Consider the following 16900-nt stretch of genomic DNA (forward strand, 5'->3'; position numbering starts at 1 on the left):
GATGTCACTACGTGGAAAGTTTGGAGTTTTTGAACTGTGCCACTTTTGATGTATTTTTGTTTTACCGGTAGTAAGAAGTGTGAACTTTCTCTTCTAGAGGACACTACTGAAAAACTACAATGGTGCACCCTAGTGCGATGTGAAAGAACTGTTTTTTGGAGAAATTTTTATTTCAAAAGTTTGTTTCTTGTTAAATTTTTTTCTGTTTTATTGTTTAAGTTGGCTGTATACCCCTCTCTTTCCCCTTGTTTTGTATTTAGCCAATCCCGAATTTCTTTAATTAATTTCTGACCAATCTGATGTATCTTCCCCCAACTTGAATATGCTGCTTATCCCTAACCAATAAAGTTTTGGTGGGAGGGTGTTCTCATTCCAAAAACGCCTCGAACTTTCCGCGAGAGTATATAAACTGCTGATTTTTGGGTCTTTGCGCCACTTCTGTTCCATCTTTTAGTGTGTAAAGTACATAGCAGGGGGTGGGAAGCGCCTCTTTCTTCGGCAGCGGTCAACAACAAGGTAATGGCCGAATAATAACTTCTTTCCTTGCTAGCTCAGCAGTTTAACTCTCGGGGCGGGTCCGAAGTTTTTCCATAATGTAACCTTCCTTAAAATGTAAAGACCCTTGGTATCTATTCTATCTTTAAACTGCATATCGGGATAGAGAGTGCTTAACCCTCTCGAGCTCCCACTCATATTGTTTTGAGGTGAACTTATTTTTTTTCTAAACCTATTCTTCTTTAACGTAATGTAAATTGTTCCTTTCTAAAGTCACCTCTTTAGTATGGGATTAGCCCCTGCATTAATGGCCTAGTGCCAAGTAGGTTTTAATACAAATGTATTAGGAGTGCAGGTCGCCTCCTCTCAATTGGTTATTTTTGAGGTCATGTAATTAACCTTTTTCTCACTTAATAGGCCTCAGTAGGTTGGGTATTTTGCCCCTGTATCTATGTCCTTAGAGGACAACTTGAAGGTGGAGTTTGGTATGGCCTTTAATAGGCTTAATGTTGAGAGCGAGTGGCTCTTTCTCGAAAATTGAGTGTTGTATGCCTCGGGGAGGCTTTTCTGTGTAATTTGGAGCAAGTGCTCCTGAGCATGAATGGGGTTTTCTGCCCCTCTGTTAAAACTTATTTTGGAGTAAGGTTGGGCTGATTGCCCAAGAATTGTGAAGTCGGGGCGCGAAGCCCAAATCCGGTAAATATTGTAACTACATTTTGTTGCCTTGCTACTCTGTACCTGCCATGCTTGTTATTTCTTTATTTTGAAAAGAAAATATAACCTTGTTAATTTTACATGAACTCTAATTTCGTAGCTTGAGACCCGTTCACACCCGCACCTTCTTTCACCTCTAACTACCGCAAAAACACGGTAACAATTATTATTATTATTATTATTATTATTATTATTATTATTACACTCATGTTCATAAAAAACAGAACACTTTGAAAGACTAGAGATAGGAAGTTCATATTCACAGGACATGTTCATTAGTATGTTCTGCAGAAACGATTAGCATTTCAGTCACCTAGGTTCTGCATGTGTCCTGTTGCCTAGCAGGCACTGGGTCCTCCATGGGCACTGATAACTTGTTCCATGCATGATGGCATCAACGCGTATAAGGCGCGAACGGCGTCCTGGGGTATAACAATCCATGCTGCATTCACCTGGTTCCACAGTTCATCTTTAGTGGTTGGCATTGGGTCACAGCGCCGCACCCGTCGTTTCACCATATCCCACACATTTTTGATTGACGACAAGTACGGTGATCGGGCAGGCCACCGCAACAGTCTGACATCCTGTGACAACAAGAAGGCACGTGTTCGTGCAGCAACATGTGGTCGCGCATTATCCTGCTGAGTCCTGCTGAATAATGGTGTCTGGGGTGTTGTGCAGAAAGGGTATGGCCACGGTTCGCAGGATGTCATTCACGTAGGTCAAACTGGTCACAGTGTCCTGGACATGCACCAACTGTGATTTGTGGTTGTACCTAATAGCATCCCATACCATAAGGCCTTGAGCTGGCGCTGTATGTCTTGTGCGAATGCAGTGAATGCGGTGCCTCTTCCCCTGCCTGCGGCCATCAATTTCAAACAAGCAAACAGAACCTGGATTCATCCGACAACACTATCTGCTGCCATTCCTGTCCCCAGTGATGTCCTTCCATACACCATTGCAATCTAGCATGTTTATGCACATTAGTCAATAGGCAGAGAAGTGGACTACGCGCCGGTAACCCAGACCATAATAAACGGCGACAGACTGTCATTCCTGATAGTGTACGATGTGTTCCACTGTTGTGGCAGAGCCGAGGACAACGCAGATCTGTCCTGCAATGCCATTCGGATGAGGTGTCTATCTTATCGGGGAGTGGTCTGAGGTGGTGCGACCAGACCCATCTTGTGTTCTACGGCCTTCTGTAAACACCCGTTGCACTGCCGACACACTTCGTCCCACGTGAGGAGCAATTTCCCGGATGGATGCATCACTCATTTGATGGTACGGTTCTCGCATATGTCTGTGAGGGATCCTCTACATCTGCTCAAGTCATATCGATCTATTACCTTCGGTTTATAGCAACAACGAGAGCTGCAGTCACATTTTACCAGTCGGTGCTGGTGTGCCGAGATATCGATATGGACCTTGAAGCTGAGAGCCGACATGGTTCAAATGCTAATCATTTCTGCAGAACATACTAATGCACATGTAGTGTGAATATGAACTTCCTATCTCTAGTCTTTCTAGGTGTTCTGGTTTTTATGATGATGATGATGATGATGATGATGATTATTATTATTATTCTTTTATGACCACATAGGATCACTTTAGTCAGTCCGTCGTTCAGGTCTCTTTGAAGGGATTGTTCGGGCTTTGCGGTCCTCCCAGTACGTCTTCAGGCGCTCCGATCTTCGTGCCCTTTCCTCAGTTGAAAATGTGCGTGTTGTTGGTTTGTTTTGTGTAAGGGTAAAGCGGAGGTTTGTATTCTTGAGTTTTGTATTCAATTTTATCTTATTTTTGGTGTCTTCTGTTGTAAGGCCTATTTCCTTCAGATCCTCTCTTACTTCTCTGATCCATTTACATACTGTTGTGGTATTTTTTGAGACGAGATTGTGTTGTACTAGTTGTTTCAGAAGTCTCGAGTCATGCATCCTCATGATATGTCCAAAGAATCCCAGTCTCCTCTTACGCATAGTATCTGTAATGGGTTCTAGCTCTTTGTACACGACTTTGTTAGGTATTAACCGCCACTGTCCATCTTTCTGATATTTTTTGTTGATACAGGTTCTTCCAATCCTCCTTTCAATTTTCTGAAGTCTGTCAGTCTTTGATTGTTTATTCAGGTAAAAGAGTGTTTCTGCTGCATATGTAGCTTCCGGTTTTATAACTGTGTTGTAGTGTTTTATTTTTGTATTTATTGATAGACATTTCTTTTTGTAGATATCCCATGTTAATTTTTGTGCTTTAGCTAATCTATTTGTTCTTACTTGGATTGAGATTTTTTCATTTAAGTTATGTGTTATTACTTCTCCAAGATATTTAAACTGAGTTACTATTTTGATTTTATTACCATTTATGGTGACTTCTTTTAGCTGTGTTGGTTTTTGGGGCATAATTTCTGTTTTTTCAAATGATATTTTGAGGCCAATTTTATTTGCAATGTTTTGAAGTTCTGATATCTGGGTTTTTGCTTCTTTTATGTCCACTGCTAGTAATGCTAAATCGTCAGCAAAACCCAGGCAATTTGTTTTGATTTTTCGGCCAATCTTTATTTTGGGGGGACATTTTCTAAACCATTCCCTCATTACCATTTCTAGAGCACAGTTAAATAATAGTGGTGAGAGCCCATCTCCCTGCCGTAGTCCAGTTTTAATTTCAAATGTCTCTGATGTTTCACCCCTAAACTTCACTTTTGACTTGGTATTGGTGAGAGTCAATTTTATCATGTTTATTAATTTGGGGTGTAGTCCAAGGTGTCTTAAAATTTTAAACAGAGATTCTCTATGGATTATATTGATCCATGTTATTTAAAACTGAAGACAGGTACTCACCTGTAGCTGCTGGTACTCTTGTTGCAGTGTGTGTGTATGCGAGTGGGCATGATGTTGAGGACTGGATCTATACTGCGTACCAACACTGACTGTACAGCCTTCACTAGCACGTCGTACTGGACTGTACCGCTCTTGGGGTAAGTGCAAGCTATTCACCTCCTTGTAACAATCACGGCCTATAAACAAGGACATTATTAAATCATTTATAATATAGAAGTTCTCACATCAAATCTCAAAAGCTGTACAGTAAAACCATCTCCAGGAACAAATATCCCTTTTCTTACCCCCAAAAACAAATGGTTCATATAAGTTCTCAAATCAACTTGGCCTTCCCCACCCACAAATGAAAAGACTAACTAAACTGCACACTAAATAATTGTACTTGGTCAATGATACACATCATCATGTGTTATATCCCAGTAGAATGCGCGCATGTCGACCACAGCATTTATATAGAAACTGTGTTATTCTTTGTAGAAGTTGCTTTATGTCAGTGTATCATGAGACACTTTTCAATACAGTATTTGTGTAAGCAAGTTGTTCGTGTTTAATTATAAATGTCATTCGTGTATGGTCATAACATCATGGAAATAGGACAGCATGAGCATTTGATCATAATTTGGTTAAAGTCAGCAATACTAAATTCTGGTACTTGCACCTCATGTATAAGATGACTAACAGTGAGCTTAAGTGATGGTAGGATCCTGAAAGAGAGAGCAAGTGATCTATAATATCATATCAACAGTTCCCAGAAATGAGAATGAAAAAATCCAGAGAAAGTTTACACACGTTGTAACTACCGAAAGGATCAAATGACTCGGCTCAAAACTTCCCAGCCCTGTTGTAACATGCGTCTTAACATACTTGGCTATAATGGCGGATACTTGTGATATTGCTGATTCATATAGAAGCTAACAAGAATGTAGTCATGAGCTACATGCACTTACTGTGAATCAAATGATAGTGTTATTAATTGGAAGAGGATTCAGACAATAACATTTTAATAAATTAAGACATGTTAAAACTTCAAAGCTCACTCAAGATTGAAACCTAGATCTAGATGAGAATAAATAAAGCACAATACAGCTATGACAGCATGGTTAAAAAGAAGTGTTGAGAAAAGAAGTTTTCAATTAATACACCTGGCCATGAAAATGTAATCTTTTTGGGCAAAACTATAACCCCCAATGGCAACATAGCTCTGATGGGCCTTGATCTACCAAGCGATTGCTACTCAGCACGAAGGCCTGCAGATTACAATGAGACTAGTGGTCATCACGACAAATCCTTTTGACAAATATTCTTGGCTTCCTAGACTGGAGCTGCTATCTCACCATCAGACAGCTACTTAAATGTTCTCACGCAAATTGAGTGGACCTTGAATCAGCTCTCAGATCCAAGTAAAAATCTGTGACCTGGCCGTAAATTGAATCCAGGGTCTCCGGGTAAGAAGTAGGCACACTAACCCTAGACCGTGGGGCCGGCGGACAAAACTAAACGTAACATTGAATTAATCTACGTCCCAAAAATGTAACTACTATCATCAGAAATGATTGATCACCATTTAAGATTGTAATGACCTAATATGGCAAGCTCTCCAGAGTTAGAGCTGATCAACAAAGATTGAGACTGATTTTTTTTTCACAGATGTTTATTACTCCATCTCAATGTTTACATGTCCGACTCGTTGGCTGCATGGTCAGCGTACTGGCCTTTGGTTCAGAGGGTCCCAGGTTTGATTCCTGGCCGGGTCGGGGATTTTAACCTTCATTGGTTAATTCAAATGGCCCGGGGGCTGGGTGTTTATGCTGTCCCCAACGTCCCTGCAACTCACACACCACACATAACACTATCCTCCACCACAATAACACGCATTTACCTACACATGGCAGATGCCGCCCACCCTCATTGGAGGGTCTGCCTTACAAGGGCTGCTCTCGGCTAGAAATAGCTACACGAAATTATTATTATTATTATTATTATTATTATTATTATTATTATTATTATTATTATTATATTAATGTTTACATGATCTTTTTCAAAGTAGTCCCCTCCTACTTCAATGTACTTTTTATAGTGTCTCTGCCAGTCCTTGAATACATGCTGCAGACCATTGAGAATCGCCTCACTTTTCTTGAGCACTGCTTCAGAGTTCTCAAATCAAATGCCCCTAAGTTTTGTCTTTAGTGATGGGAATTTAAAAAAATCACAGGGTGCAAGATCAGGGCTATAAGGTGGATGCGGTACACCGGTAATGTTGAATCGAGCCAGAAACTTTACACAATTTGATTTGTGACGCGAGGCCATGCATTGTCATGATGAAGTCGCCACCCAGTCTAAGAAAGCTCTGGTTGTTTCTTTGCAATGTGCTTCCTCAGTGTAGCCAATACTGACGTGTAGTATTATGCTGTAACAGTAGTGTGAGGAGGAACTGCATGCTGGTAAATCATTCCATTACAGTCAAAACATATCACCATCACTTTCCCTGCAGATGGAACAACTTTTGCCTTTTTTGGTGTTGGAGAACCTGGCAATTTCTACACTGTGCTCGCTTGTTTTTTTTTTTTTTCAGGATCATAATGATGCAGCCATGACTCATCACCGGTCATAATCGATTTCAAAAACGCATCCCCTCCATCAGCAAAGAGACGCAGCACCTCACAGCTTGTCTCCATTCGCACAGCCTTTTGTTTGGGAGTCAACAGATGTGGCACCCAACAGGCACAAACTCGGGTCATATGGAGACGATTGTGCATAATCGTAAAGACACTACCATATGAAATTCCCAACACTTCACTAAGGTTATCTAATGTTATCCGCCAATCCTCACGGACAATCACAGCAGCTATGTTGATGTTGACTTCAATCACAACAGAAGCCGAAACACCAGGCCCACCTTGCTTAACACAGACAAGTCAGCCTTCTTTGAAGTCCTTGAACCACCTAAACACCTGCACAAGGTAGTGCATCTTCATCGTATGCTTGCTTCAGCTTTTCGTAAGTTTTAGTGACTGTATGGTTTAAACGAAAACAGAATTTGACTGCGCTGTACTGCTCCTCTCGCGTCACCTCCATTGTCTGGCATGCGAAATGCATGTAGCATCAACACAATAGAGCATTACTACCAACCTACCAATACAAGAGTGCTGCTGCCTACGGACATTATACATAAAAACCCGCTCTTTTGAAATATTTATGTTACAGATAGGAAACTATCACGGAAGCTACAGGAAAAAAATCAGTCTCAGTCTTTGTTGATCAGCCTTCGCACATTTTCTAGAGTATGCTGGACTATCTTGGAATTCTGAACCACTCGGTTGCAATTGCAATGAAGCGGGCATGCTTCCCATATGTAATGGAGCTAGCAACTAATATGCTAGTAATACTATTCTTAAAGCAGCCAGTCCACATGATGAATGGAATGAAGGTGTTGCTTACAATGGCCTTCGTGAACTGATACATGATAGCACCTTCTGGCTCAGAGAAGAAAGCAATGGGTAACTACCTCACTCCTCCTTTTCCTAGTACACCTTTTTTATGAATTTTAGGTTAGCCTTCGAACTGATGACTTGATAAGCATGCCTACCAATGAGTTCAACTAAATAAGCAGCAATGAAATGAGCATTCAAATGGAACTGTTTACATAAAGTAACAAGTGCAGTTTGTAGCATCTGTCTGAAATCAATAGAATGGATAAGGTAAAAAATTGATGATACATACAATGTTATCCATGATTAATAAGAAAAGAATACGCTGATGAATATCAGACATGCAAAAGGGACATAAGCACCAGGTTAGTCAGCGAAACGTTACAGAATTCTACATAAATACAAAGAACTACAACCTACCTACATCGCAAGGCACATAGAATACCAGGTTAAGCAGCCTAACATCAAAAGGTTCTACATAAATGTAAAGAACAATCTAGTTGGATCCCATATAACATTTCCTATGCAGGGGAAAAAAAAAAAAAAAAAATCAAGAATATACAAAACATAACCACCAATGAGTTCAACAGACAGCTCTAGGAAAAATCTACCCCGGAAGGACAAAACTGATGGAATAGTGGAGATCACACATTATATTCTCTTCAATGACAGTAGAGATAAGACACTGCCATACAGAAACTACTAAACACGAGGTGCTATAATTCTTACAAAGAAGTACCGGTACTTCACGAAATTGCAGCAGCAGAAAATAGGAAAACTTCTGCACCACATCATATTCCAATTGAACTATAAAAGCTAAAAAATGAGAATACATACCTAATTATTCAGTAACTTATATATAGGCTACATAAAACACTGGCAAAACTAAACAGGCTATGTACATAGCTGTTAGTTTGCATTCTGAAGATGATGGATTCAAAAACCCGTGTTGGCAACTCTGAAGATGATTTTCTATGATTTCCCATTTACAAACTAGGCAAATGCTGGGGCTGCACCTTAATTAAGGTCATGGTCACTTCCTACCTAGTCCTAGCGCTGTCCTATAGGATTGTTGCCATAAAACCTGTTGAAGTCAGAAAGATCATCATCTGACAACCTTTCTACAGATAATTCATGCTAAAATGAGAACTCAATGTGAAATGGACCTTGAGGATACACAGTTTTTAAAATTTAGAATACATATAGCTTTATAATGTCATCCTTCAAAGATGATTGGAACAATACAAATATTTAGCTTTCACAATCACAGTTCTCAATCACTGGAACAGAAATGGCAAGGCCACCATGACACTAGAGCATTGGTCATTGTGGATTTAGTTCCTATTAGTATATCGTTGGCCATTTTTGTTCTGAACTTAACATCTCTTTGGCATCTGACATTAATAAGCTGAAAGCCTATATGAAATACATTTTTCTGTTCATTTCCCCGACTGTGATCTAATACAGCACTTCAAATCAGTCCAAATCATTCATGAAATTAACTTTGATGACAAGAACATAAGAAAAATCTGTAACTTGTACTGAAAGCCGACAGATGTAATTTGAATATAAAACTTACAACAAACAAACAAACAATACAGCGAGGTGTAAATCAAGGTTGCATTCGGTTTCAACTTTCTTTGAACTTATATTCAAGCAATGGGACATCTCATCATCTGATGACTGGGCGGCTGCACTGCTGGTTGATAAGCTTTCCCTTCCTTTCTGCCACCTCTCCAACATACTGGATCCATTCCTTCTTGGGACATTCGCTTCTTAGAATACCTTCAGGCTTGCTTTCAAATACTTGCTTCAGCTTCCTTTCTCCATCCACCACCACGATCATCATCATCATCATCCATTCTCCACTCCAGCAGGTCAGGCATGGAAATGCTTTCAATGCTTGTTCCAGTATTGTTGGAAGGATATTTCGGGGTCATAATAAGGATGTGAAGGAGAGGGCATGTAAGTCACTGATAAGACCACAATTGGAGTATGGTTTCAGTGTATGGAACCTTCACCAGGATGATTTCTGACAAAAGAGTAGTGTTATGAAAATGCTGCAAACTTTGGGCTGGGAAGGTCTGAGAGTACAGACACAAGCTGCTTGACTAAGTGGCATGTTCTGAACTTTCAGTAGCGAGAAGATGTGGAATGACATTAGTAGACAAATAATACTGAATGGCAATTTTAAAAGGAGGAAAGATCACAATATGAAGAAAAAGTTGGAATTCAAGAGGACAAATTGGGAGTGAGGAATTGGAATAATTTACCAAGGGAGATATTCAATAAATTTTCAACTTCTTTGAAAGTATTTAAGAAAAGACTGGGCAAACAACTGATAGAGAATCTGTCACTTGGGCAACTGCCATAAATGCACATCATTGGTGACTGATGATTGACTGACATCAAGGAGAGAACAAGAATTTGTAATGATCACCAGGTAATATATATACCAAGTACCTAATAGCTTTATTTATGGAGGAGGAGTTCTGTTAGATCTGAGTTAACGTTAATTCCATGCAATACTTTAAACTGAAGCACTGCCAGTGAGCTCTACGACCTTACCTAGTCTGTTGGTCTCTTGGACCGTGGGAAGAGCCATGGTCTTCTTGGACCGAGGATAAGCCTTGGCCCTTGTAGACACAGCGGGTATGAGAGTAGTGGCTTGGTGCAGCTTAGGAGGAGTGTACTGACGGTTCATACGAGCCTCCACTTCCAGAACTAGCTCAGGGCTAATAACTGTATATGGCATGCAGCCAAAATAAAACACAGGCAGCAAACAACCAAAAACAAATTAAAACTCAAGGCTTGAAAATAATGCAAGAACAAAACAAAAAAATTGGTTAAAAATGAATGGTGAATGTGAGACCATAACCTTACATAAAGATTTCCAGCTGTGTGTAGCAAGATCAGATATGTTCTGAGAAAACATGTATTGATCACAGGAGATGGAATGAACGTTTCCATCAGAATAAATGCCAGATAAACTTAGCTTCAAATCCTTTATCTCTATACAGTACTAGCTGATGTACCCGTGCTTCGCTATGGAATTCTACATTGTATACAGAATTCTAGGTTAGGTAGTGTAAATGTTGTGTATTAAATTGCATAGCTCTTAACGTTGCCCTAGAAACACGATGGGGAAGTCACCAAACGTCCTTTCTCATATGAAGACTGGGTTAGGGAATTTTCATTCTAATGGTAGGCCCGCTTGCCTGTCACAATCAGGTTGGGAAGTTTTCATTATAATGGCAGACACACACACACACTCTCTCTCTCTCTCTCTCTCTCTCTCTCTCTCTCTCTCTGCCTGCTTTTACAGATTCTCAGAAAGACTCTCTTAGTGGTTTTCCCAACTGAAATGAACATGGGTCATTACAATGACAGCAGTAGGAATGGCGCGATTAAAAGCAATGCTATCATATGAAATACTCAATCAAATGGAAAACCACACATTTTCTCACTTTTAACGAACAGTACTATGCTGCCGAACTAACAGTCCAAAGTTACAGAGCTGGAATGACGAAGATGCAGACATGTGTGATCCGTGAACACTCTTCGTCTTTTTGAGGATTTGAATAGTGGATAGTCACCATCACTTTCACCAATTGTAATTTTGAACGAGAAATAATGGGAAGAAAGTCAGTAAAATATTATTTAAAATAAAGATTCAAGTCAAATGTGTTGCATATTGATGATTTACCCTTTGTTTACAGAACACAATTAGTGGCATCCTGAGGGAAAGAATTTTGGCTGGTAATTAATTCCACCATCACAGCTTGAGTTATAGGATTTCCTTTTTAAAATTATTATTTTATTTTTTATTAATGCCTCGTTTTTTATGGCATGGTTCAGGCTATAGAGCCTGCTATTATGCCAAACCATAATACATATTTCTAATTTGTCTTACATTCAAAACATACTAAATTTCAGTAAGTTTTAAACCAATTGTAAAAGCATATCATCTAGTTCCTCCAGTTAATATTTACATCAATAAAATAATTTTACAATATGTTCTTATGTAAGTAATGTTTGCAATGTGTACTAGAAATGTGTCTAATATCAGCTGGTAAGGAATTCCCCACGCAGATAGTAGCGGGGATGAATGAATCACAACAACTAGCCATGCGATGAGCTAGGAAACTCAGCAAGGAGCTGGCTAATGACCTGGTTTGGTGATTATTTCTGGAGGACAGGTACTGAAGGTCTGCTCTAGTAACCAGAGGTTTCACTCCGAAGTACACCATGAATAACTGATATGGAGTGTAGATTCTGCCCCTCCTCTAAATATAGCCACGGCAGCTGATTGAGGCAGGGTGAGATATGGCAATGTCTTGGTTTATATAAGACGGGCTGAGTGGCTCATAATGTTGAGGCGCTGGCCTTCAGACCCCAACTTGGCAAGTTCGATCCTGGCTCAGTCCGGTGGTATTTGAAGGGGCTCAAATACATCAGCCTCGTGTCGGTAGATTTACTGACACATAAAAGAAATCCTGCAGGACTAAATTCCAGCACCTCAGCACGTAAAACAAATAATATAATTATTATTATCTTGTCGTTAAATACTATATAACTAAAGTTATATAGAATTAAATTTCCAATCATTTATGTCTTATAAATTTTTACAGTATCAACTATGATAACACAGATATTCATGAATTTGTATTTTTTTTTTGGGTTAAGTTCATATCAACGCAAAGCTACGAGAAAATGGGTTGACAGAATTTAATGAAAATTGATATATAGAGTAGGGGAAAAAGAAACTACAGCCTAAGCTATAAACAATTTTATTAACCCTGGATGAAATAGTAATTTAGAGGAAGGCGCCTAAAATTTAATTTTTAAATACCTATGTTATTGGTCCTATGGTAAAGTACTCATCATCATCATCATCATCATCATCATGTTTTCCACTCCAGTTGCCCGGGTGTGGTTTACGAGCACTCTCCACTTCTGTCTGTCTATGTCCCACTCTTCTCTCAAGACGACATCCCAGCTGACTCCTCTTGTTCCTATGTCCTCTTTCACTTGGTCCAGCCATCTCTTCCTAGGTCTTCCTACCGGTCGTTTTCCGGCCACGACTGTGTGTAGCCATTGTTTTGCTGTCCTTCCATTGTCCAATCTTTTGACATGGCCAAACCATTTCAAACGGGCCCTTGTCACTTTTTCATTCAGGGATGGGTACACACCAGCTTCCTCCCTTATTCTTTCATTCCTTACCCTGTCCCTTTTTGTCTTCTGTACCATAGTACGTAAGAACTTCATTTCTGCGGCTTGTAGTTTGCTATCCACTTGTTGGGTTGTTCTGCAGGTTTCTAGGCCATATGTTAGTATGGAGGTGAAGTATGATTAGAATAGAATCTGCTTTGATCTTAAGGGAACTTGTTCGTTCCAGAGGAGGTTCCGAACTTGATGGTAAAACTGAGCTGATTTTTGAATGCGGTTGTTAATCTCATGCTGTATTCTGTTGTCACTTGAAATGAAGCACCCAAGATATTTATATTGGTCTACTGTTTCCAGCTGTGTACCTTCCAGCATTATTTTTCCTTTCTTCTTCTGCCTGTTGACAGACATAATAACAGTTTTCGATTTATTTATTGTTAATCCGTGTGCTTTCAAATGTTCATTCCAGGTGTACTATATAACAAAATTTATAGAGAATACATTTTCCAATCATGTATGTTTTATTCAGTTTTATCGTACCGACTATGATAAGAGTCGGAAGAAAACTAAATGTGAAGGCCTACAATACTGAAAGTTCATAAAATTGATCAACAATAACATTACATTGACCATTGTTTGTTGTGATATTCTCTGTCTCTTATGCTGCCACTCATCTCCGATAGATGGGAGTACTGCTGCACGGTATAGCACTGTATAATAGCCTGCCTGAATATTGGTAGAAAATAGCTGGGGAGTTAGATAACTTTCTTTTTTAGCATGCCATTCCTCTGGTTAATACATTTTCTGAAACTGCTGGTATGTAACACACTGGTTCATCATAGTATTCCAGCTATTCGATCACTACTCTGACACGCTGATTGGAATGACCAGTGTGCACACTTAATGGAATAATGGTAGAGGCTCACTTATGACCTGGTCTAGAATTACAATTTCGGCCTATTCCAAATTATAGCACCACAATTCACTAAATAACTCAAAGTTAAACCCTAAAAAGATCTGTTTCTTAAGAAAAGCTTCTTCCTCTTCACTTTTATTCAATTCTATATTCATTTTATTCCAAATTGGCAAGGAAGAGTGGGTTTCTCCTCTGGTTTGGAGGAAAACTTTGCCTCAAAGTCAGAGATTTTTTTCCCCCCGCCAGTGTAGTAAATTGAGATTTTCTGACTCGGATACTCCTATTCAACAGATGAGTAAAAGGGCATAGTCTGTGCCCTGGGACTCTACATTATTCGCCCCCTCCCATCCCCCACAAATTAAAGACTGTTCATGGCTGTCTGCGGCCTGGTCATTCTAGCTCTGGACCTTTGGACTGTTAGGTCGTCAGCGTAGTACTGTTCGTTAAGAGTGAGAAAATGTGTGGTTTTTCATTTGATTGAGTATTTCATATGATAGCATTGCCTTTAATCGTGACATTCCTACTGGCGTCATTGTAATGACCTATGTTGATTTCAGTTGGGGAAAACCACTAAGCCAGTCTTTCTGAGGATGTAAAAAAAGGCAGGTGGAGAGGGAGTGTTTGGCATTATAACGAAAACTCCCTAACTTCATTGTGACTGATGGTAGGCAAGAGGTCCTACCATTACAATGAAAATTCCCTAACCCAGTCTTCACATAAGAAAAGACGTTTGGTGACTTCCCCGTCGCGTTTCTACGGTATGTTAAGAGCTATGCAATTTAATAAGATTTTACTAACAACGTGTACACTACCTAACCTTGAATTCTGTATACAATGTAGAATTCCATAGCGAAGCACAGGTTTATCAGCTAGTATAAGATAAAATTGATATATATATCCAATGTATGTGCACTGTAATTTGATAACGAATATGCTCATGTAACATCTTATTACCGTACTGATTTTAAGGATTTTAAAACCAAATTACTCCTCCATGTTTAAAGCAACCTGCAGTGCTCATAATGTGATCACTAGTTCATGGACTTGAACAATGAATCAAAATATATTATCAACAAGAGATATGCTTACATTTAATTAAAAGTAGGAGAAAGCTGTCTTTCATCCATCTGACAGGTGGGGAAATAAACATTTCTTTCATCATTACACACAGCTGATTCTGTTCTCACACCAACATTATAAACTTATAAAATTATAAACAGAATCATAACCAAAATCACCTAAATTTGAAATAAATTAATATGTAAAAACAGAGTCATGCAAACAACTATAAACTTCTGTCACAAAACAAATTAATATGAAATAAATTTAACCATTTAACAGCTGAGGGGTCATACACAAGAAGCAAAATGAATGAGATTTTAGCATACTGAGAAAATATTACTGCAATATAATAATAGAATAGATCCCATTTATATACAGGGATAGTAATAAGAAATAAACAAGTGAGTACAGTCTAAACATACAGCCATGCTCAAAGTTTATGCCAAACTACAGGAATAAAACAGGTACAAGTCTTGATGGGGAAAGATGAAAAGATAAATTACAAACACACAATTTTCCACACTTCTGGATCTATTAAAAATGGTACTCGATTCCTGCTCTACTACTTTCATCACAAACATGATCTTGAGACAGTTCCTTCCAAGGAATCAAGTTTTGGCCTATTCCCAGGTGTAGATGCAAAATACACACACTTTCCATACATCTACGTCATGTTTAAATCAATCATCAATGATCTGTATATAGGGCTGCCACTCCGGTGATTTCCTATCAACTGTTCACCTAGCCTTTTCTTAAATATTTTCAAAGAACTTGATAAATTATTCCAATCCCTTATTTCTCACCCTATAAATTAATATTTGCCCCAATTTGTCCTCCTGAATACATCTTCAAGAAAGCTCTCGAGGACGTGGAGGTAGGAGTGCTGTTAAATGGGACCTGGATAAATAACATTCGATATGCCAACGACACCGTAATTTTTGTGGACAGTCAAGATAGCTTACGGTATCTTATTGTTGGAGTTACACAGACAAACCATGAATATAGTTTAGATGTAAATCCTCAGACAACAAAAACGATGATAATTAGTAAAAACAGAGCCCCTGCACATCATACTAAGATAGACCAAAATCTCATTTAAGTACGAAAGTATACATATCTTGGCATCATCATATAGGGTCTCTCATATAAACTAAGAGCGATAGCACGGTGTTTGTACTCTGTGCTACAGCAGCTACCTCAGCCGAACTTATGTTGCACGCGGCCACCCGGCTTTAAGCGTGTATACAATCTTATAAAAGATGCTGGAAGTGTTGTCCTTCCTCGGTTATATAGGCATTGTATCTGGTAACCATATTCTGACTGATGCGAGTGAGTTCCGTTCGATACACTTTTTCTTTCACTTTACCACACAAGTAAAAATCGCACACTGTTAGATCTGGAGAATGAGGGGGAAATTGACCGGCACTGATCACTCTATCCGGAAACACTTCCGAGATTGTAAGAAAGGAATCCTCTGCTGTATGAGCAGGGGCTGAATTTAGTTGAAACCACTCATACGATTTTTTTCTTCCGTTAACTGATGGAAGAACAGTGTCAAAATGTCATCTTGGTACCTCTCTGCATTTACTGTTGTCTCAAAAAAGAAGGCCCGATTATTTGTCTTGCACTAACAGCACACCAAACACCAATCTTCCTCACATAATGAGGGACTTCAAAAGCAACATTAGGATTTTCTGCACATCAATAGCGAGAGTTATAACTGTTCACATGACCATTAAGACGAAACCAGAACATTTTCATACAAAAATACGGTGTTGCAATGATAACTGTCTCACCATGTTAACAGCTGAGATTCAGACTGGCGACTGACGCTTATGAGGTTGATCACGTGCAGGCCATTTGCAAGGTCAAGAACTGTGCACGTGCCTCCCACACTGCAGCTTACGTATCGCAGAGAAAAAATGCCACTTCGACAGTCTTAGTTTATATGAGAGACCCTGTTACACGACCAGCGGGATCCTTCTGATGAGGTGAGGTCTCGAATTGGAAAAGTCATGGCAATTTTCATTAAGATGAGTAATCTGTTTAAAAATCATGGGTTAGCATTGTCTACGAAGGTCAGACTTCTGCGCTGCTATGTGTTCTCTACCCTCTTCTATGGTGCTGGAAGATAGACTCTGACAGAGTCATTAAGCATACAACTGGAGGTTTCTGAGATGTGGTTGTATAGAAGGATGGACAGACCATGTTACAAATGCTGAGATTCTCCAGAAACTGAATAAACACAAAGTATTGGTCACTCCGAAAACAAGAAAGATTCAATA

General features: G+C 39.3%; 1 protein-coding gene across 3 annotated transcripts in view; it reads right to left on the minus strand.

The window, feature by feature from the left end:
• Positions 1-16900, minus strand: part of LOC136856864 (serine/threonine-protein kinase SIK3) — a 677731-nt gene that overhangs the window by 25095 nt on the left and 635736 nt on the right. For 2 of the 3 annotated variants that reach the window (XM_068224992.1, XM_067135068.2), the window contains 2 exons: positions 10040-10213; positions 4044-4219 (listed from right to left, as the gene is read on the minus strand). In XM_068224992.1, the coding sequence (XP_068081093.1) occupies positions 4044-4219; positions 10040-10213 (350 nt within the window). The remainder of the gene's footprint in view (positions 1-4043; positions 4220-10039; positions 10214-16900) is intronic. The other variant, XM_068224993.1, reaches the window with a different exon arrangement.

This window comes from Anabrus simplex, chromosome 1 (assembly GCF_040414725.1).
Source record: "Anabrus simplex isolate iqAnaSimp1 chromosome 1, ASM4041472v1, whole genome shotgun sequence".
Taxonomy (NCBI): Eukaryota; Metazoa; Arthropoda; class Insecta; order Orthoptera; family Tettigoniidae; genus Anabrus; species Anabrus simplex.